Source organism: Patiria miniata, unplaced genomic scaffold (genome assembly GCF_015706575.1).
Source record: "Patiria miniata isolate m_02_andy unplaced genomic scaffold, ASM1570657v1 HiC_scaffold_27, whole genome shotgun sequence".
NCBI classification, from domain to species: domain Eukaryota; kingdom Metazoa; phylum Echinodermata; class Asteroidea; order Valvatida; family Asterinidae; genus Patiria; species Patiria miniata.
This window is the reverse complement of record NW_024037066.1, coordinates 8,065,821-8,090,123: the sequence shown is the minus strand read 5'-3', so window position 1 is coordinate 8,090,123 and position 24,303 is coordinate 8,065,821. Positions and strand designations below refer to the sequence as shown.

Below are 24,303 nucleotides of genomic sequence, written 5' to 3'. Positions count from 1 at the left end.
TTTTGTTGAAATAAATATAAACACCCATAGACGGACCTTTAGGTTTTTCTAAACTGACGGGGATTTTCGGGAAGTAACCAATTAAATGTATACACAGATCGGAAAAAAACTATATAACCAAATAACCCAAACTTCCCCCATTCTAATATTGGATGTTCTCTTAGTACAGACGGGCTGGCATTGATCCTGTCTATGCGAACGTAATGCACATTTACTGCGCTGAATGATATATATTATTGTTGTACCTCTGTCTAGAATATACTGTATTTTCATTGGCCTAGAACGATCACGTGTTCAGTTTATAAAAAGTCATGGCACACTCCCTGTGGGATATCACGTACATGATATCCCACAGGAAGTGTGCTATGACTTTGTACGTATGCGGTACGTACGGTGTGAAACGTTTGTATCGTTGGTACCCACGCTATTTTCACCATGTTTTCACACGAGTGGAAGCAGCGAACTAGCAGATGATCAGCTGTTTCGACGGAGCACGCGACATGCATGTGAGTTGGCGTTCGATTGTCATGATTGTTGTGTTCACTGCTGTTTGTTTTCGTGATTGTTACATCAAAATCCAAAGAATCCAAGACATAGGTATAACATAGCACCCTTGGCGGTGCTATGCGCCCCTCAGGTGTTCAAAACGTCATAGCCCACATCACACCAGTCAACAATTCTTAAATATCAGCCTGAAAGATATTTCTCAAGTCGTAAGACATATCGAAACTTAGCAAATTGTAACAAACATGATACACAGAGCCACGCTTGTTCATGTGCATGAAATACGACTTTGATATGAATTGATATGAAGTCAATTAAGACCTCGACCTGCACTTTGTCCCAATTTGTTTCCAATTATTTTTTGCTGTAGTCTGAACTAACTTTCGAAACATTTTGTCAGCTTGAAATTGAGTACTCACGGGACGATCCTCACGATACTGATACGGCCCTTCCATTCCAGTAACCATGTAGGGTCGGACAAACTCCTCTCGACCAGACAAGTTCTTCACAGAAAGAGAGCAGAGAAAAGTAAATTCGGATTATCTCACATCAAAAAAGAAGTTTACACTAATGACTGTGCACAATTAACGCTCTGTTCTGCCAATATGCCTCACCTGTTGCAGGTAGGGAGAACGGTTCATCACGTGCATGAGATGACTCATCCTACCGCCTTCGTCATCGAAATCTGCCATATGGGAGAAATCACCAGACTCCGTACTCAGATCACCGTAGTTATCAAGAATGCTCCCGCTTTCTCTTGGCACACGAGACTGCTGTCTGCCCTGACGGTAAGCCAGCGACTTGGCCTGTTGACTTTGCATCATGAGACACAAGCAGACCAGCATGCATATCACAACGGTAAGCAGCACAATGCAGCCAACGATGATAAGTACTATAGTGACTGTGGATAGGCCGCCACCATCAGGCTCTGAATGGTACACCGATTACAAAACACTTAGAGGTTATAGTATACCGTGAATGCAACATAGTGAAACTGTATTCTGGTATATTTTGACAAATGACACTTTATACATGCAAAATTAATAACTCCCGAACTTTAAGTCTCTTAAATAAGTATAAACAATGTTCACTCAGACGTTTTACAATAATTCTGATTTGAAGGTTTTGCAATATAAAGTTAAATCTGTTCATTTTAGGCAAAGCTAAGTGCAAAGCTAATTCGGTGAACGTCACAAATGAGGTCACACTAGGTTTTGACAAATATACATTCAAAAACCTTTTTCTGCAACAGATTATATCTGCATTTTTTAACAAGCTTACCTTGGACTTCTATCTCACAACGTTCCCCAGTATATGAAGCTGGACAACTGAAATGAAAAAGAAAATGAACATTACATTATTGCCTAATCTTTGAAAAGAAATCGTCTTGTTCATGCACTTTGGGTTTCGTTGGATATCGATCAATTTTCCTATTTTCCCACGGCGAATAATTTATACAAATACTTATGAATTTCTCTTCCGTTAAATAAGTTACTGAAAACCAGTGTACGGAAGTTCGCCTACAAACAATAGAATGATGGGTGCATTTAGACTGACGTTCCATGGATCTGGATTTTGGTTTTACCTGCACGTAAACGACACATAAGGAAAGTTTCCAGACGCCTCACATGTCCCACCATTCTTGCAGTGGGTCGGTACACATCCTACTTCCCCATCTGTCATGACAAAATCATCAAACTTAAAAAGTGGATCTAATATTAATTACTATCACCCGTGCATTACATTGTAAATGTGTTCCCTGAAGAATCAGTAAAATCATCCGAGTACTTGGCGGCTTTGCGCAGTACAGGGAGTAACACGCAGGGTGTTTTGGGTGCGTACACGGACTAATTGGTAAAAGAATTGAATTTTTTGCCTTGTTTACAGAGGCCACTAAAAACCAAAAAAAATATTCAAAATAACCATTCTGGGAAATGGCAGACACAATAAAAGGGTGCTCAGACAATCTCTTTTGTCTTTACCCGAAGCAAAAAGTAACCCCAATTGTGTCCAGCGTATAGACCAATGTCCGAATAATCTAGGACAATTTGGAGTCATAAATTCTGATACAGAAAAAGTGAGATAATGCTCATTGAAGCTCGATTCGGAAATCTTGATTGGAATTGATTTTCCCGATCCTCCATATTGCCATTTGTTCACGTCTAAAGAGCAGAGTAACCACACAGTTTGCTTCAAAACACTCGTCTCTAAGGGAAACTAATAATTAGTATGGTACGGGGTAAACTGAATAAAGAAGAATGTATGAGGTAAATTAAACAATCAAGACTCAATTCGCAGTGCTCACAACCTTTGTCTACCTTCCTCTTGATGCACTAATATTTCAGACAAGAGGACAACCTTCATTCATAGTCCTTTACCCACCAATGGGCCAGAACCCTATTAAAGGTTGATGAACAATTACTGCATTACCATTTACAGTGATGGCATCCTGGTCGAAGTTGATGACTGTGTTGCCGTCGCTCAGTGATGGACTGCTAGACATGACTTGCTGCAGGCTGGCGTCTGAGGGCGCACCGTTTTCAAATGAAGCCACAGACCTCACGACAACACTACCTTCCTCCATCAACGGGACGTGAACTGAAGATACATTGTTGGTAGATGGGTTCTCCTTCAGTCTCATGAAAATCTAAAGGTAAATTATACCACTAAGGTAATACTCTCCATATTGAATTACACATCTGACTGTCGTTTCTGCCTCAAGAAACGTAAAGGACGTTATTACTAATAGTGCATCTCGCGTACAGCAAGATCATTATCCGAGAAATTGGTCTGAAAACCACCTTAAATGTCCCTATTCATATCGTTAACATCTGAGAAGTTTTCCACAATTCAAGTCATTTACAGGTCTAATATTTTAAGCCCCGTGCTCAAGTTAAGACTGTTTATGTCATCTTGCCTCAAATAGGACTCTAGCAAACTATTCTACGTTACTTAATTCAACAATTGCTCCTAATAGAGAGAAGGAAGATTTAAATACAGCACAATATAAAAAGCATTTCTCCTAATCGAGTATATTACCGCCCGTTCAAACACTGCAGCGAGTCTCCGGAATGCAGCTGATGACGGATTTTGGTAGGCCTGATTGAAATCCAAAACAGCTATCAGCACAATCTGTTTAGACGGAAGTTCTGTTCAAAAAGGGGGTAATATCATAGAAACAATTAAAACTCTATACATGTGATTTATCTATTCTGCATCAAAATATGTTACAAGAATATAATATTTGATACCTCTCCGGAATAAAGGGTAATTAAGTGAAATGTACACAATGCTGACAATAAAACTGCTATTATGCTTAAATATTAAACCATGTTTCAGCCCAGTTATTTAACAACACTATTCATCTTGCTCCAACCAAAAGTTAGAGGTGTTGTTTCATTAATCTCGACTGGTAAAGAATCTCTTAAGTTAACATAATCCAAATTCTACTGATTAAATCATGATAAGCAGGTTTCAAAAGGAGGCGGGGCTAATAAAGATCCTCTTTCTGGCAATCATACAAAAGACACTACACTTCAAACTGCCTGTGGTATATTAAAGGACAAAAATTCCTCTTACTTCGACACGAACCATCGTCTTGCGGGAAAAACCCATCAAAGACACTGCAAACACAAGTGAAGCCATCTTGGTTCAAGTCTGGCAAACAGTAGTGTTGAGCACCAGGGCATCTATTACCAGAAAGACATGGATTCTCAACTGCAAAACAAGGGGTGCAAGTTTTTAGATGACCTCCGATCGTAGATTATTGGTCTTTGATGGCATTAATGACACAGAGGCTAAAACCTAGAGGATCTGCAGCATTATGTTGAGTTTCGAGTGAGTTTTTAGAACTGAAATTGGCCACCGAAATTGGAGTTAGTATCTCTACTTGGTCAGGTCTTCATGGATTGACTTTCAAAAAGTACCATGCAAACAAACTAACCATCAAACATACTTGTAAGTAAAGAGGCAAAAAAGCAAAGTTTGGAAGGGTTAAAAACAGAGACACTGGCATGCTTAATTCAAAGGGAAGGTATGTAATTATGATATTCATTTCACCAGAACATGTTGCTCCTGAATGTGTAAGTGGGCAAACACACTCGCAAGACTCAGCATCAAATGTCCCTCCATTCAGACAGATTAACGGCTGGCAGTCTAAAACAAAAACATGAAAAGAAAAAAAATATTTGTATTTTTGTATATTAACGTAGGAAGTAACAATACAAATTTGAACAATTTTCAATAATGAACTCTAACATGTAAACATGTGTTTGTAATTCCATTACATAATTTGATTGCAACCTGGCTTCTAGCCACATGGTACCGACTTGGATTTTTCTTTTTCATAAACTAAAACAATAACCATATACTGCATCAGCAGATAGGCATACTTGATACCCAACACTAACCAACATATATGCATTGAATCTGACGGAATTGTTGTCATCAAAGACAACTGCAAGAATTGACCGTAAATGAATCTGGAGGAAGTGAGCTTCTTGTTGAATTCTCTGCCAGGTTCCAGGCCAATTAAAGCGACTAAACAAAAGTTAGGACAACTTTTGAAACCTGAATGTATTATATTTGCTAGATACTGGATGAGATTATATTAATTCGATACCTGTAGTTGTAGGTTCTGCTGAGGTGCCACGAGCTGTTGTGATTCGCTCAGTCGTTGACTCTGAAAACAAAAAGTTGACAATATTAAATATCATTTTAGCCAGCCAGAGCATTCAGAAAACAAAATGAATTCATAAAAAAAACTAAATTGTTGTTTAATACCTGCTTTTGACATAGCAGTGGTCATTTTCTCGGTTGCGCTTGGTTGCTCTGGGGGAAAAACTAGAAATCAAAACAAATACCCAACATTAGCTGTACAATTCAAACTACCCTCAAATTATCAGAATCATAAATTAACAAGTAAAAATTAATGCTGATTAAGTCAAATTACAAAAGTTTCATGGGCTGTTTGATTGTTCAACGAAATCTCAAGGAAATGATAAATATCACAATTTAAAATACTTTTCATATCAAAGTCAAACCTGCAGTGGTCGTTTTTGAAGTCACAGCTGAAGTTGAAGTTGTTCTCCGAGGGGTCGTAGAAGGAATGCCTACGTACCAGTACAAATACAAATTAGTATGATGCTAATTAATAATGAGTATTCATAAAGTGCACGTATCCACCAGTATTGGTGCTCAAGCCGTCACATCATTATTACCTTGCACACTGGGCCAATGAATCAATATACCATCTTAGCTCCCTGGGGATTATACAGCTGGATGCCGCCATTTTGGTGCAAAAAAACTAAAATCAATCACAATAATCATCTCTGCCCTCACAGGTACCCATTTTACCCCTGGGTGGGGAGAAGCAATGAACTGGACTCTTCCAGTTCACTCGGCTTCGCCTCGTGAAATGGAATTTTTTACCTTGCGATAATATTCATCCCATTTCACTCGAAGCCACTCAATATTTGTATACTATTGAGGACAAAATGTTTTTAAAGGCCAAACCTGCAGCAGAGGTATCCGATAGATGAGTTGTCGAAGCCGCATTTGTCATCGCAGCTGTTGTTAATGGCGCTCCTATTCAATAAAAAAACCATAGACACTTTTTACAGGAAAAACGACCACCATACAAATCGAAGCCAATAACAAAACCTTTATATTCCATTTCAATTGTTCAACATAAGCTCATTTTTTTGCACCCTTTGAGATAAATTTTTTTTCGAATCAAACAAAAACCTGCAGGAGTCGTTTTCAAAGTAGGTCATAGATGGAGCGCCTGATTACCAGTATAATAAAAACACTGATATTAATATCAACACGTTTTATGTCGATTGTCTCTATCTGTCCTTCAGACTCTGTTATGTATGTGCTAACTTTTACTATCCCTGATGCATTGAGAACAAAATGTATTTTTAAAGGCCAAACCTGCAGCAGAGGTATCCGATAAACGAGTTGTCGCAGCGGCATTTGGCATCGCAGCTGTCGTTGATGGCGCTCCTATTCAATAAAAAAACCATAGGGGTGCACACCGGTAAATCGATCCGCCAAGCTCATGAATAAAAGTTATACCCTCAAAATATTCTATATTAGAGAGTTCTGAGCGCCGTAAAATTGGGGAATTGAAGAGATATGGCAATGAACCTCTGGCCCAGACTTGGGGCTTCCAATTCTGAGCATTTTGGATGCTATTGGGCTCGAAAGTGGCGCTATTTTGCCTTGCTGTGGAGGGATCGTTTTTCAAGATGTCTACTTTTCCGCTTTGGGGAAAATAGCGGTTGTCTTCTTTGCGTGAAAATATCTCGAAAAGTCAATGGTCAACTCACCAAAAATTGAAAAGAAAATGAAAGATGACACATTGATCATCATTTTTCTGTGCAGCTTGAATACCTGTGAGAGTTTTGAGTATTTTTAAAATAATATTGAAGTATGGGCATTTAGCACTAGTGTCTATGGGAGTTTATTTGCAGGTATGCATCCATAGACACTTTTTACAGGAAAAACGACCACCATACAAATCGAAGCCAATAACAAAACTTTTATACTCCATTTCAATTGTTCAACATAAGCTCATTTTTTTGCACCCTTTGAGATAAAAACAATTTTCGTATCAAACACAAACCTACAGGAGTCGTTTTCAAAGTAGGTCATAGATGGAGCGCCTGATTACCAGTATAATAAAAACACTGATATTAATATCAACACGTTTTATGTCAATTGTCTCTATCTGTCCTTCAGACTCTGTTATGTATGTGCTAAGTTTCACTATCCCTGACGCATTGAGAACAAAATGTATTTTTAAAGGCCAAACCTGCAGCAGAGGTATCCGATAAACGAGTTGTCGCAGCGGCATTTAGCATCGCAGCTGTCGTTGATGGCGCTCCTATTAAACAAAAAATAATGGAATAAAACTGCAAACATAACAAAGACCAATTTCAATAAAAGCACTTTCATACTATCCGACTGCCTCCATTATTTGATTTTTACACCATTAAGCTCCTTTAAAAAAAGCACTTTCACTTCCTGTACAAGTTGCATATAATTTATTTAACTTTTCTCTTTCTGTATGCATTGAAATAAAAAAATAAAAGCAATTGTAAGGGCCAAATCAGAGCAGCAGAATTTTTTTAAATTGATGCAGTTGAATGGCGCTTCTTTGACATAAAAAAAACACAGAATAAAATTGCAGAAATAACGACCAATATTAATAAAAGCACTTTCATAGGCCTAATACTTTCATAGTCAGTGATATGTCCCTTGTTTTCAAAAATCAAACCTTGAGAAGTCGTTTTCGAGGTCACTGTTGAAGTTGCAGTCGATCTATGAGAGGTTGTCGATGGGGTATCTGTTACCAAGAAAAAACAAGAGCAGCAAGATATCTATGTTTACTACAACAATTTATTAATGTTTCTTTTAAGTGAACAGTCTCTCCCTGTTCTATGTGCATATAGGATTATTGTAGCATACAACAAAACAAAATTGGTGTTCAATTAAAAATGAATGGTATCTATATACAACAATTCAATCTCCACATGTACATGCAGGTATATACAATGCCATTTAAAAGCGCCGTTTTTTTGGCAAAGGGCATGTGCCTTTTTATTAGTCCGGTTTATCATAAAGATTTTTACATATTCTTTTGCGACTCTTGAGATAAGTTGCCTGTCATTTCACGCTTTATTTTCATTGTTTTTGTATATTTAATGTATGCAAAAGACAAGGACCACGTGGAAAACATCTTACCTGCAGAAGATGTTGCCGAACGAGTTGTTGAAGCTGCAGTTGACATTGACTTCACGGTTGAAGGTGGCTCTGTTAAAAATAACATCAAAAATCAGCTGCTTGAAGCGAAACTGCAGATTTAAATTTCTAAAAATGAAATATTTTCATTAAACATTAAGCAAAATTCAAAGTGACGTCATGAAGACGTCATCAATTGATTTTTTTTATCAATGAGACAAATTATTCTACTCAGCAATACATTAGACACAATTTTGAATACTACCCCCTCTTTCCTGAAAACATGCCAGATTCAACTGTCAAGTTTTTATGTGTGCATGTACGATGTCATGTAAAACCGCCGTTTTCGCAGAGGAAACGTGCCTGTTTTTTAAGTCAGGTTTTATTATAAAGACTTTTACATATTTTTTTGCGACTCTTGAGATTCGTTGCCTGTTGTTTCACAGGTTTTATTCATTATTTTTTTAAATTTGTATTGAAAGCCCTATGATTTACCTGCAGAAGATGTTGCCGAACGAGTTGTTGAAGCTGCAGTTGACATCAGATTCATGGTTGAAGGTGGCTCTGTTAAAAAAAAACCAGAAATCAGCTACAACATGAGGTGGAACTTCTATAAATGAATTATTTTCATTAAATATTTCCTGGACCCTCGCAACATAAGTGCTTGGCAGTGAAAAGTACAGTGAAACATTTAAGTAGTGAGTAATTAATCAGTACAAACCACAAAAATAGCCTATATACACTACAATTTCTTTGTGTGTTTATAATAATATTTAAAAAAAAAAAAAAAAAAAAGATTTGAGGGTTTGCATGCTTTGCACGATTATTTAATATTTAATAAGTAAACAAATTGGAGGATTCTTACTGTTAAAAAAACCCACATTTTATGCAAGAAAGTATAACAATTGAGTTAGCTCCACCTTATACTCGAATTTACATGAACAAAACAGTGTGAATTCATTGCAATCTGGAATTTTTATCACTATTGAAAACTAAATTGCTGAAATGATTGGAATACAGTTGGAATAAATTGGTTGCAACAGATATCGGAAAATGCTGTTGCTTCACTGCGTTTCAGGTAACATCTCACACTGGACTCGTCCATCGCATGTGCCTGCACTATGTCCAAACCCTGACTGAACTCTCACTGAATACAATACAATATCTAATCTACAAACCTGCAGTGGAGGTCTCTGATTGATAAGTTGATGTTGAAGCTGCACTGGAAACTGGAACCACGGTGGAAGGTGCTTCTGTTGGAAGAACAAAGGGCAAACTCACTAAACAAAGGCAGTTTTAAAAGAGGCACTGAAATGGACATCTCACATAAAACAAATTCAATGTCTAACTCATCGGCCCACAGTTGAAGATTGTTTCATGTGGTGACATGGCATAACATATGTTTGTCTTGCAATATCGTTTCAATAATTTGCATCTCCAAGGGGAAATGGTTTTCTTTAAGGTACTTTAATACCCACCGATGCATCGCCTGCCATCCTCGTGCAGTAAATATCCAAGATTGCAGCTGCACGTGTAGTTCATCAGGATGTTCTCACAGTTTTGATCGCAACCAAGTCCACCATTGCTAGCTGTCTGGTTGATGTACAACTCGCACTCATCAATATCTACAGAAACACATCAAGACAGTGAATGGTTTAAGTTGTCTGATTGACTTGGCATACAGAATCCTCATGCTGATGAGATTTCCTTCGGGAAGACCATGTTTATAGTCATGAGGACCTTGGGTTTACCATTACCCGCAGGTCTCAAAGGATTGGTCCTGTCACATAGACAGATCTTACCTTTGCTGATATCTGCCCCTCATAAGTGAAGGCCAATAATTCTTCCAGAGAGTTCCTCAAGGTGTACCTGAATGCTTAAAATCCATAATATTTAGACTTCGACATTCCAGACAATTCGCCATTCTATACGCACAAACGTGGGGGTGAGCTAAGGCGTATAAACCACTTCAAGCATCTGGATTATGGCCTTTGATACACCAGACTGGAACATCTAAGCAAGGAAAGCCTTTGTTTGGAAGCCCCTATGGGGAAAATATAGTCAGCCATTAGCAGTGATCTTAAGTTTGCGATCGTCCCTGCCACAGTGACCAATGAGCTGTTCAGATCTGCACATGGGCATACTCAATATTTGGGTTTATTGTACCCAAGCTTGCAGCAGCATTGATATTAACATCAGCAGTAGCAGACGACAATGAAGACGATGACAACAATGAGGACAAACAAACAGATAAGACATACCTTGGCAGCTCTTGCCGTCTCCCTCGAGTCCTTCAGGGCAAGGTCCGCAGGTGCTGTTGTACGATGGCGGGGCCTCATCAGTACAAGCCACGTCCATGAAACAAGGGTTGTCAGCGCAGGCGTCGTAATCCATTTCGCAAAACTCACCGGTCCAACCCGGCTGACACTCACACAACACCACCTGAAGAAGATTGTACACGGAAATAATGCCTCTTTACTAGCAATACAGGTCACGTCTACTTGGTTTTATATATTGTGGTAATTTACACACCATTAGGTGTTTCTGCTTGAATGAGATCATTGCCAGCTCAACTTATTCCTGTACTCACCCCAAAACGATCCTGCACGAGATTAGTTCCACTGACGTACTGATCAAACAGGCAGGTGCCGTCATTCTCACAGCCACAAAGCTGCACAATGGGTTCAAGCGTTGCATTTGCTATACCATCTGTGGCTAGGAAACCGATCGAGACCTTGGACTTGTTTGCAGGAGTCCATGTGAACAGGCCTGTGGAAAATGTGAAAGGAAATCAAAGACAGATGACCATTAAATTTAGGTAAAATTCAAACAAATTGTTATGTTTTTACGACCAATTGTGAATGAGTAATCACGGTCATTGAATTACAATGTGAGAACAAAAAGGTACTACAGCTAACTCTTCGGCAAAAAGTTTGTAAGTTTCAAATTATTGGTTTTTACTACTGGAAGATTTGACTATTTCTTTATGCGAACTTCAAACACGTTTTGTAAATAATTGTTGGGTATCTACAAAAATGGTAACAAGCAGAAATCATTTACAAGAATGGGAAACAACTTGTCTTTTCCATGGAAACTGAACTTAATATTCTAGAGTACACACCCAATTTTGATGGGGTAAATAATGAAAAGTCAGTTATATTGGATTTTACTGACCATCAGATGAAATTGAAGCTCCTTCTACGCTCTGAAGCAGGTGGTATGTGACATTATCTCCATCTGGATCAACTGCTTCTAACTGCAAGGTGAAGGCCTGTCCTACAACAACCTCAATGGACTCTACCAGCGTCAGATTGGGCGGGAAGTTCACTGAAAATATATCAACCATATAGTGGGTGATTGGGTTTGTTGGTATGGTCGGTCAGTTGGTCAATCGCTCCCTGGGTCTGTCTGTGGTGAGTCGCATGGTCGTTGGGTTGTTTGGTTGTTCAATTGGTGGTCGGTCAATCAGTGGGTTGGTCAAGCCAATAACAAAAAGATTTCGATTCCATAGAGTTATGTTTGAAGCGAAGTCATTTTCAAGATGTATGCTTTATTTGTATTGTTGGCTTGAACAATAAGTTGCGGGGTAGCCATACCAAATACACTGCATCGGTACATTTGCATTCTTGTGATGTTGGACAGGGATCAGCTTATAGACACCAACGGTCGACATTGTACTTACTTGACATGGCCATATTAATGCTGTTCATCTCATTGAGCATTAAGGTAGCCATGCCGATGCTTGTATCGTTCAGGGCCAAGGAATCGTACAGACACGTTTTGCTTGACCCGCAGACGGCCTTGGCCTCCTCGTATTTGCCCGGCGGTGCCTTGTCAATCAACTCTTGCAGGAAGTCTGGAGTGAAGTTGGGGTCATTCAAGGAGCCGTAGCTTTCATTAGGAGACTGGTAGAAGAACAGAGAGTCTTCCTCCGAAATTCGCCCTGAAATATGAAACCAACATTACTCTGAATTATCTGTAAAGGATCCCATTCCACAGGGTCCTGCAGGGTTTCAAGGAGTAACAAGTTAAAAGGAAAACCCAATCATACCATGACAATCAGTCCATGTACGTTCAAAATAATGCAACTAAGTTCTTGAAGGAGTTTGGTGTTTTCTTACATGTTTCACCAAATTCGAAGTAGTCCCGCTCCACCAGCTCTCCATCAGCTCCAGAGCCCGTCTGCAGAGTGCCATTACGCGTCAAAGCGTCATTGCTTGGATCGTCATCCCACACACCTGAGCACATTCAACAAATTGGTGAAATTCAGCAGAAAGGTTTGTACCTTAGAATGGCATTAAAATAATAACCACATCTCTTATGTCTGCATGTTTATTATTGACATGATTATTGTTGGCTGGTTTATTATTGACTTAGCCTTAAAGTTGGTTACAGTGGTCATAATTTTCTAGTTCAGATTTACCAAAACCAAGTGACATTGTACGAAAAAAGACTGAAAAAAATCCATCGTGGTAGTTCAGTACCAGAATCATACCTAGAATTCCTTTCGTTTTGCCTTTGAAGTCCTGGTTCAGAAGGACGGTGATGTCGGCCATACTGTTGTTCACACCGACGGTAAAGGTGACATGATCAGAATACATGACGCTGACTTTGATTGGGTTCTCCACCCTCATTACCTGAAGAGTTTCAAACAGCAAGCCTACAAGAAAATAACACAGAACTTAATAATAATAACTTCAAATAAATTCTAGGGAAATGAGTATGAAAACGGCACCACTGCTGAGTTTAAATGGTACATACATACGACAGATCGAGCAGGTTACCAATGGATCTCCAGTTAAATATAACTTGCCTAGGCCAGCCTATTGCACTTTGGTGATATTAAAGGCCAGTCTTACCTTGAGCAGTGGGTGTGACAACGGTCCCATTGACAGTCGTTACCAAATCCATGGCATCATCACTCAACTTGATCTCAATCTGTACACATTTCAAACAAGACTTGGAAATTGTTGAAGTTTATAAAATTTATTCATCTCAACAGAATTTTACCAAAATATTTTATCACTGGGTTGTCTGATATGCTAAACGCTGTTTCTAAATCAGATCCAAAATTAAAAGACTGCATGTACACACCGAGACAAGAAAGAAGCATGTCCCAGACTTGCTAAATATATGGAATGCCAACATTTAGGAATCATGGAAATGAAGTCAAAGGACTTTTGGAAATGCTTTCTGTTTAAATACAAAACTATCTACAGACCCTTGCTTCTCCTGTGTACAACGCAGCGAAACCAGAGTAGACAGTGGCCTGGCTAAGTTGCCCTGTCTCTGTATCCACGGCCTGTCGTGTGCGACCTTGCAGTTCAAAGACTCGTTGTCCATCGTCATCCTCGATGAGTGCCAGTGTGTATTCACCCAGACCATTGAAGGTGTACTCCAGTCCATCAAGTGTAACGATATGGGGATCTCCCCAGAACCACACTGGTTGTTATGGGTAAAGAATTTGGGGTGGAGGAATGAGAAGATAGCCAAAAATACTACAATCAGCATCATAATTGCTGGCCTAGAAAACAAAACAATAATTAGACAGAGACAATTCGCTTTGTGACCAACTAAATGTTTTTTTGGAACACACCCCTACAGGTGGCTCTCTCAAGTCCTGTAGATAGTAAGGCAATCTGGTATAGAGAGGCCCAAACTGGAGGCTTTCAACCACCAGTTATAAAAATCATGAAATATTAGGCCTATGTCTTCCCTACACACATCTGTTTTTGTATGGAGAGGCACAATATACTTCAAAATACGTGCACGGTTCCTAAAGTAACAACTTCCCAAGTATACAGCCCCTCCCTGCCTATGCAACGGCATTGCCAGATTTTTTAAAAATTTGTTTTGGAAACAGATCGGCTTACCCCAGGCAGGAGGAACGTACGCCCAGCATGTCATGAGAGGGCGCCATTCTATGTAAAGATGGCAAAGTGCTGATCGTTGACAGCAGTAATATCGAGGCCGCACCTCCTCCTCTGAAAAATAAAGAACATAAATATTCCAGTGAGTCTCATTCTTATTGAAAAAAGGGTGATTGCATCGTATCAGTACAATTGCCACCTAGGAAAAAGAAATCACTACAGAAACCAATGGACTTCCCAGCCTTGTTGTGGATGTGTTTGGCAAATCTTAACCTTTGGGTCATTTGTTCTTGGAGCGCAATGCACTGAAAAATTGCCTGTGTTAATTTTACCCAATAAAGGGTGAAAACTGGAACTACCCAAACTTGGGTTGTTCTACAACCAATTGTCTGAGTAAGAATTTATGTTAAATTCAACCAAAAGTTAAAGTCATACAAGACCAAATTAAATTTGGTCTTGAATGACCAAAGTGTTTGGTTGAATTTTAGCAGAAATTCTAACCCAAACAATTGGTTATAGAACAACCCAAGTTTGGGTAGTTCCAGTTTTCACCCTTTATTGGGTAAAATTAACCCAGGCAATTTTTCAGTGTGGAACTGATGCATTTTGGGTATGTCAGAGGATGTTCTTATGTTAATTGTGTTACTCATTTTGGTTACTCATATCTATCTAGGCAGTAGAAACTCATTGCCCTCTGAATCAGCTTTAAAGATAAAGTCTACAATAACAGGTGTACATTGAAATCCACCTTGAATAACTCCTTCTCTTCTTTCCTTTTCCCTAAAATTGAACTGTCCAAGTTCAAAAGATTCTTCGATGCCTAATTTCTCACGAAAGTTTCAACACAACTGTTGATAAAAAAAAACAATTCTATCAGTGCACAATTCCCAGGAATAGTGACAAAATTTGGCGAAAACAGTGTAATAAGCCTGGTTATTTTACCTAACCATTGCTGGTACAAATTCTCCGTGTAGTATACAGGGCTGACTGGGTACCGCTCAAAGACAGAAGCAATTCTTGGACTCCTGACGTAATACAGGAGATCACAGGTGAATATGTTGTAGCAACACTGAGGGCCTGGCGTCCCAGGAAATTGGAACAGTCGAACGAAGCAAACAGCAGCTGAAATGAGTCCAATGTCTCATTCGATGAGATTTTCTTGAAAATCATGTTGCAAGGTGATGTTCCTCAATCGATGTCACGTACACGTGACACACAGGAAGTACAAGCAAACAATTGATAGCTCTCTAAAGTGTGACATATAGGTGCATGAGCTGGGATTTGTAATAATGCTAACATTGGTCGACAATGGTAACATTTTGACGTTTGGTACCTCTCAGCTTCAAAACCCAAATAAGCCATCATACCTTGATAAAATTAGCATATTTATATATAGTGATAATTTGTTAGAATGGCAAAATACAGAAAATTTCAGGAAAGACCAGATTTTATGAAATAAAAGAAAGCAACTGTATCTTAAAACTATGGCAATTCTCACGTTAGGAAAAGCATTTTGAAAAAGGCCTCTATAGAATAATATTTCAAAAATCAAAGCTTGTGTGATATAACTGCTCATGACATTGTACGTAGAATAGTAAATGAAGATAATGAAATAACTCACGAAATCTTGAACCCAAGGCCGGAGGCAGGTTTTTGGAGGGAACCTGTGTGAATCGCCAGTCAAAATTTGCTGCTACCAAACTGCACGGGCAGGTATCGGCAAATGGAGGATAGTAGAGAGCAAACTCAGGATAAGGTATCTGACGGTCGTACCAATTGTGGCAGGACAAACGAGGATTGACGAAGTCATCTGGGAGGGTGTCAAGTTGGTAGATCCAGCGTCCTCTCATCCCAGTGTTACCGACAATGTCACCGGGACGGTACAGCGAGTGTTCCGGTACGTCCACGTAGACATGCTTACCCGAGGCTCCACAAGTGAAACCTAGGATGACATTGGGATTCAGAAATCTGAAGTCCCAGTTCATCCCACATGGATCGTAATTGAATATCACAAAGCTATGGATGCCATCCGTCGCCAGCACAGCTTGGAATGTGTTTGTCTCCTGAAAAGGAAACAATTGAAACAAGTGAATTCAGTTAAATTGTGGCCCTTTTAAACCCAAATGGTAGCCCAACAACAGCATTCAAATGTCTTGAGTCAATGACTCGAGTTGAGGTTTTCGATGATGTGCCGGACTGGATTTACTGCGACTAAATGACTCAACACGAGCTTCTTGGCAAAAGACTCCACTCTGTGACAACTATTAGGCACTCATGGTTGACTCAGGGACAAAGTACTTTTCGATTTTGGCCCTTTATTCGTTAAGTGAACTTTTTTCTGTTACTAAGTCAATGACGGTGGAAGAACAAGCAAGGCCAAACGCCAGATCGGCATATTGAAAGAAAAGACAATACTGAATTTGCTAGTCTAAGTTTATGAAATGATGGCATAAACTTTAGTGATTCGATTCGACCCGAATCACTTCACTGACTCGTTACAACACTGAGTCTAGGACTTATTTACTCTGGAGTAATTCACAACCAGCTCTTCATCTCTGCTTTTTATCATGACTTTTTGACTTCTTTTTCCCATTTGGGGTCATCAGTTTTTAGCTAATCAAACACTTACATATGAAAACGGCTTGTTTGGTCGTGCTAGGACATTACTCCAAGTAATGACAAGTGCCCAGTTCGCCTGAAAGTCGCTTGCTGACACGTTAGCTCGGATGATATCCATTATTTCTTGGTTGGTGTCGAGGTCAGACTTGTCGTAAATCTGCCGCAAAAAGATTAAAGCGATTGGTATAGCAAGGAAATTGTTCAATTTTGCGGTCCGATCGAATGCCAATGCGTGGCTGCGTCAAAGATGACACAATGTGACAGAAGACACAATTTATAAAACACTAGAGTATTTTTACATTAATATTAGAAAGCATTTACCTGCCAGAAAACATTTTTCGCAGCAGTAAATGCATCGCCTCTGACATCGGCCCAAAATGGAGTAATCATAGTCTCGGTGCCTCTGAAGAAACGGCCTCTGGAACTCGGAAATGCGAATTTGTCGAGACGTTGCTCGTTGGACAGAACAATTACACCATTGTCAGTGAACTGTGTATACAAAAAAATTGACTTAATTCATTTCACAACATACGTAAGTAGTTTAAAACGGGATTTCTGTAGTGATCACAAAAACAAGTTTGGTTTTTATACAAAAGAAAGAAACACTCTTTTTAAAAGGCCAGCCAGAAGTGATTAATTTCTGGGATTGTCCATGAGTCTACTGCAATGCACCCTTGATAACCTAAACCTTCAGCTGTATTGTTTGTTGTTGTACTGGGCCGTAAATGCCGGGTATCCGATGCAGGATATCCGATGGGTTTCTTTATCTGCATAATGTCTTCAACTATGTCTTACATTAATTTGCTTTTATAACAGCTAGCTGCATTACGTTGAATCTTTTGCTTATTACTCTAATTTGTTCTTCGTTTAGTATTTTGAGACTTTTGGGAGCTACTGTAACAAAACACACCATTTTACTCTATGAGAACATCACTTTCATGGTCCCCATAACAATGAATGCTCCCAGAACAGGTGCATGAGCACTTCCAATGACAGTAATGGGCACCTGTCATTACTTGAAAGACAAGGAACTGAAAAATGGAGTGATTACTCCATTTTCTAGTCTTTTTGTTTCCAAAAAGCACATGATGATACGGTATGTTAACAAAATGAAAACACCACTGAAATATTCAGACTGATCGTATAAATATATTGAGCAACAACTCCAAGAACGTTACTTACATATATCTTCTCATAAAGTCCGTTGCAGTAAGGAAAGAAATTGGGCGGATAAATGGTTCGTGAAATCTTGTCCTTCTTAGGCAATCGTAGCTGTTGGTTAAACAAGATTAAACAGATTAAGAATTATTACAAATGCAAAGAATAAAAAAAAGTTGGTAATTGGAATGAATTTACTAGGTGTTAGAGGCTACACTAACAAGACAATACCAGCCTAGTAAAGCAGAGCGCACAAATATATATTCAATTGATTCATGAAACATGATCGAACTGAAATGTCCTCTTTTGCTGGAAGCATGGAAACTTGACTAACACACGTATCATGAAAGGACATGAAACGTGAAGCTCCGAACTACATGTATATACATGTAGTATAGATCCTATATCACAGATATGAATAGGCAAGCCACCTAATGCTGCTCCCAGACTGGTGTGATTCCCAAGTGACAGTCGGGGAGTCAGTCAGTCAGTCAGTCAGTCAGGAACAAAGAAGACTGCAGGCCGGCCCTCCAGGACCAGCAAAGATCAAACTTAATTCCAAGCAAGGTGTAATGTCTGGAGTTCTTCTATGAAATCGCTTCAAAGCTTTCCACCTTCTAAACTGTAAACACACCTTATAATTAATTGTCATATGATTTTTTAAAACAATCATTTAATAATAAAATAATATGTAAAGTTTTGCTGGTGTGAGAGGGACCAGCCTATAACCCTCTCTGTACCTGACACACTGACTGACAGTCACTTGTGAAGTACACAAGCATAGGCCTCACCTTGGCCAACGAAAAAGATGACTCAGAATGACTACCTAGACCCTTTGAACCAAATTGGTCCAACACCAGCTTTGCTAGGCCTACCTACTTTTGTTATATGCATGTTATTGATAAAGCTTGACTAGTCTTTTATTCCTGAACCAAACCATACCAGCTGAGGTTCGTCTGACAGTCGTCGATCGCCAACGTCTGAGCCGTATGGAATCAGATTCCCCTCTTTGACAAAAACAAACAAAAATTGTACACTGCAATCAACAACTTCAACAATATTCTCTGCCATATATTCACAAACAACGCTATTGGTTCAAACGTCCCTTTTCTGCTTTGTGGTAGAAATGTAACAAGTTTGTGAACCATTTTAATACTTAGCATATCTCTTTTAATAGAATGCAGAGTTAAAGCATTAAACAATGAACTGTACACATGTCAACAGGCTCAGCAAAGAACAAACCTGACAAAGTTACTGGATTTATAGTCACAGACAAATACAATTGGGAAGAGGAATGAAACCAAGTCTTTTTTCTGCATGGTTTTACAAAGCGAATTGTAGAAAAAATCAACAACGCACAGTGTAAGGACTGCTTTATAGCATTAAACTTACTCATGATATTGAATGTGATGCTCCTGGATGTCTCACAGCCTGCGGCATTGACAGCACGGCAGGTGATGGTATGCGGTCCTACTCCGAATACGCCTCCTGTAAGACCGACACCAACACCATCACCAGAATCTGTGCAATCAATGGTGACTTCACCAGCGTCCATGGCATAAACCTCGGTCCATGTCACTGTAGCTGTGTCCACGCCTGGATCCGTGCACTGATCACCGACTGCTGGTACTGTGAGATCCGGATATGCTGTGGGAAGGAAATAAGGCAGTTTTTAAAACAACATCATCCGAATGTTGTTGTTTCTTGTCGAAATACAAATATTTATATCAAGTTTTGCAAAAATAAGAAGCTGCTGCTGCTAAAATATCTACTTGAAACATTTTGAGCAGCAGATATATTAATGCGGAGAGTTCAGCATTCACTGATTGAAGCTTGTCTGTCCCACGATCAAATTTTTGCAAATGTATATAAATTTTCCTTAAAATTTACTTTAAAAATAAAATTTAATATCGCTTACCGGAAACACTGAAAGAAATCAAGCAATCTTCAGAGCCACCGCTAAGTGAGGAGCAGATGACGAGGTGTGTGCCAATTCCAAACACACCACCTGTCGTATTCACACTTGTCCCATCTTCCACGTTTGTGCAGCTGATGTCCGCTCCGACTGGATCTAAACTTGTAGACAGTCTCCAACTTATGGACACCGACGAGACTCCTTCGTCAAGACACTCGTTACCAACCTCGGGACACTGAAGTGCACTGCCATCTTAAAGAAAATGCGACACACAATAACATCTCTGAAATCAAAAGCTGTTGGGGTAAATCAACATACAAATCAGCAAATGTTTAATTTGCATAATGTGTCAAGTTCTCCTAACTCCTTAAATCAAATATGATTTTTTTTCTTGTACACCAATAAACCTACCAGCATCACAGCGTGGACCGGAGTGGCCTGGATCGCATTCATCAATGTCTGTGCAGTTTGGATATGGCATAGCCGGACCGGTGCACTCAACTCCCTCCGAGGACTCTGTGGCAAGATTGTTTGAAAGAAATACTTATTCTCAATGCTCTTGCAATATCACGATGAATGGGAAGACAAAAAAGTATGACAATTTCAGACCTGAAATGGTTCTCTCTTAATGGTCTGTGTTAAAATTTGAATAAAAGCATCATCTTGAAGAACTTGAAAGATATCAATGCACAATGGATTAAGGCCTTATTCATTTATTCTTCCATCTTTTATTATGTTCATGGTGAAAGTTAAAGGTCCACCTACGAGAACAATCGTGTCCACAGTATCCAGATGAGCAAGTGCAATCTGGTGCCTGGTCGGGAAGACAGATGCAGTTTGGAGGGTTGCCCGTTGATTCACAAAATGCTGCATCTATTTTAAAACGGATCGACGAAGTTTAAGTTCAAATTTCAAATTTGTTATTAACGATACGTTTCTGGTTTACTGCTGTATCTAGGCCATATGCACATCCTACGGGTGACATGTTCTACGTTATATGACTCTAATGAAATAGTTTGATCTTACCAACTTTTAAAAAAAAATTAAAATAGCTTAAAGGGAATATACATCATTTGCTTTTGCTGTAATTTTCAGAAATGGATGGAATTGGGGGGTTGGAAATATTTAGCAAATATAGTTACACTGACTTTTTTGAGGTTTTGGGTTCGAAAATGCTATAAAAACCAAGAAAAACAATCATTTTCCTGTAGTCTGGTTCCCTGACTCCATATAAGAAGAAACAGAGCAGTTCACATACATTGGGGAATTGTAAGGTCAGGGAACCAGTCTAGCTGGCTTGTACCCGTTCATAGGTGTGTAATCGATTGCAAACAAGTGCGATGGTCAATTGGGGCCAGTATTTGAAACAAAAGCCATTTTTTTCCAATGCTGATCGGCCAATCAGCGTTGGAAATTGATACAAAAATAGCACTTTTCTTGAAAATGACAGTATACCAGGTGCCATGATTTTACAGGATGCTTTACACTGTCATTCACTAACAGTCCAGCAAGGTATTTCAAAATGATTTGGTAGTTTTATTTTTTGATGATTGCAAATGTTGTATTTTCCCTTTAAGTGTGCATCACAAGAGGATAATAATAGACAGTCTGGAAATCAGCCTGCAGTCCGTTTATCTATGGATACAGGGATCGTCTTCCTCCCATTGGTTCATGCACATGCTGATCGATCCCAGTGCACGCCCCTGTTTGTCACTACAATAATCTACTAAAAACTCCAACTAGCCTACCTGTGACATTGGCTACCATGATGTAAGTTTCACATTCCGCAGAATTAGACGACTCGTCGGTGGCGTTATAGCGCACTAAGTAAGGAGAATCCGCTAAAAACAAGGTGACAGCATCGTCAACCTCAAACGTAGAATCGTCGACATGAATAGTCACAGAGACTACTCCGGAATTGTCAGAGATGAAATCAGCATCAGGTAGTGTTGCTGTGGAGTAGGTCTTACTGCAGGCAGTGTAAACGGTCAGGTTTGCTGGACACAATATGTTAGGAGATTCTACATCTATATAACAAATTGAAAAAAACAATAATGAAAATATTTAAAATCCATTTTTTTTTTAGGGGGGGGGGGCGGATTTAATGATAAAAACCAAATACAAACAACCTACATGTTGTGAACCGGTGTCACATGAAAATCCGACTCCTATGAAAATCGGACCCCTTTTTCCCTATTATTGGTTAATCCCTCGCACGTGACAGGTCACTCTCCCGAAACGATCCTAAAAATATCATAGTATCGTACTCACGTGTGCGCAATACTACAAATGAGTCCACATTTCATGGAGTCGGATATTCACGCTACACCAGCATTTTGCTGGAATGAGTTCTTTAGTAGACAAAATGTTCACCACAGCATACTAATTTATGTTGTTATTATTATTTTCTTTTAAGGACATAATGGTTCAGTTCAGTTCATCATCTATAAATAACAACTGAAGAAACAGTTGTGAAAAATCTTTAAACTTAATATGAGAAACCTAAGCGTTCGGAGCAGGAGTTCATTAGAATGAGTTCTTTTGTAGCCACAATGTCCACCACAGCTTCCTAAGTCACATGTGCTATTCTGCTGTTTGTTTTTAATTGGTCAGTTCAGTTCATTCCTCTCTGGTCGATTTGAGTTTTACCTGTGCATGAGATACCATCCCCTGAATATCCATGAATACAACTGCAAATGTAGTTCATAGAATTGTCAATGCAGACGGCGTTGACATCACAGTTGAGTGACGGCGAATCAGGATCACACTCATCGACATTCCCTGAAACGATCAAAACAGAACAAAAACTCTCATGACCAATAGTTGAGGACAAATTCCTTCCTATTACGAGGAAATAACTGCATAATATACATCGATATCACAAAGAAAAAGAACTCTAAATTTGCTCTTATGTAGTGAAAAAGAAAACAGCACCACAGTTTTACGGGAGGACAGAGAGCACATTGAATTATGCTGAGGCAATCTCACCCCAACCTCCCCAACCAACTAGGAAAAGACATTATATGCCTTATTACTCAAACTATTCAATAGATGAGTGCATCTGCAGAGATGTTGCATTACTTTAGATGGAATTAACAGTTAACCGTTATATTTCATTACCTGGTTGTACGGTGCTCGAGTCCATGTTGCCGATGCCTTTGCAAATAGATAGGAAATCTGGGCAACAGTCGTCAAAGTCGATGCACGAATCGTCGCACCAACATTCACCTCGTCGAGGACCATCCAGAAAACAACGACCCACACAGGTTTCTGAAAAGAGGAATATTCCCGTTAGGTTGGAGATTATATATTTTCCTCATTGTTACGTGACAGATGAAAGATAAAGACAGTGATAAAATAAACGATTACTATAAAAAGCATATAGTTACCACAGGTGCGTTCGTCGACTCCATCGACGCAGTCAGACACGCCGTCACATAACCAGCTGGCACTGATGCAAACAGAATGCCCACAATGAAACTCGCTGGAAGAACAGGTTATGCTTTCTAAGATCAATAGAAAAGAACTGAAAATCAGTTGATAAAACACAGGGTTTGAAAAAGAAAGTTGGATATTATAACCACATGTATTGATGAATTTTTCAAATAACACAAAAGTGCCAAATTTTACTCACTAGTGAACAGAAAGTCTTCTTTCCTTAACTTTACTGTTCTTGTTTTCCTCCTTTCAACTCCTCTTCTAGTCGATTTTGCTCCCCGGTCCCAAAACATTGGAACGCTACGATTTCAGACCCAAGTTAAATTAATTTAAGGATTGAGTACAATGCCTATCTTACTTAGCGGGAAACAAATACTTAAATCGAATTGACACGATAAATAAAATGTTCTTACCATTTGGTGATACAGTGTTCGCCCGTAATTGAAAGTATTGCGAGATAGATCTTTTTCCTGTTTCGAAGCTCAGCCACATTGTATTTCCATCGGAGAGAAGATCTGGAGGAGGTCTATTTCCACTCCAACTGAAAAATATGCCTGTTTCATTTGTATTATCCGAACCATCCCCAGCCCGAAATCTTCCATCCTCCAACACAGTTTGAAAAGAGGTGAAGGTGATGATTATATTCTGGTCCTTCTTGGTTGTAATTACCAAGGTCATGTAGAAATTTCTTGGCGTATAACTTAGACGTGGAGATGATATCAATACACTTTCAGTGTCACTGATGTTGATCTTTCCTAGAGGGACACACAAAACATGTGAGCGGAAGAAAATAAAGAAAAACACATTAAAGGGAGGTTTTTCTTGGAGCTGGTTATTCGAAAACAAGGTACAGCAGTGGCGTAGTCACGATTTTTAATAGGAACAGGCCCCAATATCAGCAGCTGTTTGTTAGCGCACCAAGTACGGATCCATTTCCCCCTATTTTGTCCAGCCTACAGCTGCAAATTCACAAATTGAGGGGGGCTGCACCACATTTGACGCTATGCGGCGCTCTTTTTCCCCATTTTTTTATATCCATTTTATTAATATTTC

The 24,303-nt window shown here is 39.2% G+C and overlaps 1 protein-coding gene across 9 annotated transcripts in view; it reads right to left on the bottom strand.

Moving 5' to 3' along the window:
• LOC119734628 overlaps window positions 1-24,303 on the bottom strand; it is a 38,370-nt gene that overhangs the window by 772 nt on the left and 13,295 nt on the right. The window contains exons 11-53 of one of the 9 annotated variants that reach the window (XM_038208165.1): window positions 23,664-24,005; window positions 23,202-23,318; window positions 22,933-23,082; window positions 22,462-22,593; window positions 21,561-21,839; window positions 20,578-20,685; window positions 20,224-20,328; window positions 19,816-20,064; window positions 19,290-19,544; window positions 18,840-18,904; window positions 17,922-18,011; window positions 17,061-17,228; window positions 16,750-16,896; window positions 15,742-16,183; window positions 15,063-15,242; window positions 14,124-14,234; window positions 13,472-13,692; window positions 13,110-13,188; window positions 12,746-12,910; window positions 12,372-12,488; window positions 11,933-12,193; window positions 11,425-11,577; window positions 10,841-11,019; window positions 10,512-10,692; window positions 9,729-9,875; window positions 9,429-9,503; window positions 8,746-8,814; window positions 8,254-8,322; window positions 7,787-7,855; window positions 7,322-7,393; window positions 6,439-6,510; window positions 6,019-6,090; window positions 5,547-5,615; window positions 5,287-5,346; window positions 5,126-5,185; window positions 4,564-4,659; window positions 4,084-4,221; window positions 3,544-3,653; window positions 2,935-3,151; window positions 2,090-2,180; window positions 1,786-1,832; window positions 1,119-1,432; window positions 924-1,007 (exon numbers count right to left, since the gene is read on the bottom strand). In XM_038208165.1, coding sequence (XP_038064093.1) covers window positions 924-1,007; window positions 1,119-1,432; window positions 1,786-1,832; window positions 2,090-2,180; window positions 2,935-3,151; window positions 3,544-3,653; window positions 4,084-4,221; window positions 4,564-4,659; window positions 5,126-5,185; window positions 5,287-5,346; window positions 5,547-5,615; window positions 6,019-6,090; window positions 6,439-6,510; window positions 7,322-7,393; window positions 7,787-7,855; window positions 8,254-8,322; window positions 8,746-8,814; window positions 9,429-9,503; window positions 9,729-9,875; window positions 10,512-10,692; window positions 10,841-11,019; window positions 11,425-11,577; window positions 11,933-12,193; window positions 12,372-12,488; window positions 12,746-12,910; window positions 13,110-13,188; window positions 13,472-13,692; window positions 14,124-14,234; window positions 15,063-15,242; window positions 15,742-16,183; window positions 16,750-16,896; window positions 17,061-17,228; window positions 17,922-18,011; window positions 18,840-18,904; window positions 19,290-19,544; window positions 19,816-20,064; window positions 20,224-20,328; window positions 20,578-20,685; window positions 21,561-21,839; window positions 22,462-22,593; window positions 22,933-23,082; window positions 23,202-23,318; window positions 23,664-24,005 — 6,227 coding nt within the window. The remainder of the gene's footprint in view (window positions 1-923; window positions 1,008-1,118; window positions 1,433-1,785; window positions 1,833-2,089; window positions 2,181-2,934; window positions 3,152-3,543; window positions 3,654-4,083; window positions 4,222-4,563; window positions 4,660-5,125; window positions 5,186-5,286; window positions 5,347-5,546; window positions 5,616-6,018; window positions 6,091-6,438; window positions 6,511-7,321; window positions 7,394-7,786; window positions 7,856-8,253; window positions 8,323-8,745; window positions 8,815-9,428; window positions 9,504-9,728; window positions 9,876-10,511; window positions 10,693-10,840; window positions 11,020-11,424; window positions 11,578-11,932; window positions 12,194-12,371; window positions 12,489-12,745; window positions 12,911-13,109; window positions 13,189-13,471; window positions 13,693-14,123; window positions 14,235-15,062; window positions 15,243-15,741; window positions 16,184-16,749; window positions 16,897-17,060; window positions 17,229-17,921; window positions 18,012-18,839; window positions 18,905-19,289; window positions 19,545-19,815; window positions 20,065-20,223; window positions 20,329-20,577; window positions 20,686-21,560; window positions 21,840-22,461; window positions 22,594-22,932; window positions 23,083-23,201; window positions 23,319-23,663; window positions 24,006-24,303) is intronic. The other 8 variants (XM_038208168.1, XM_038208166.1, XM_038208169.1 and 5 more) reach the window with 8 other exon arrangements.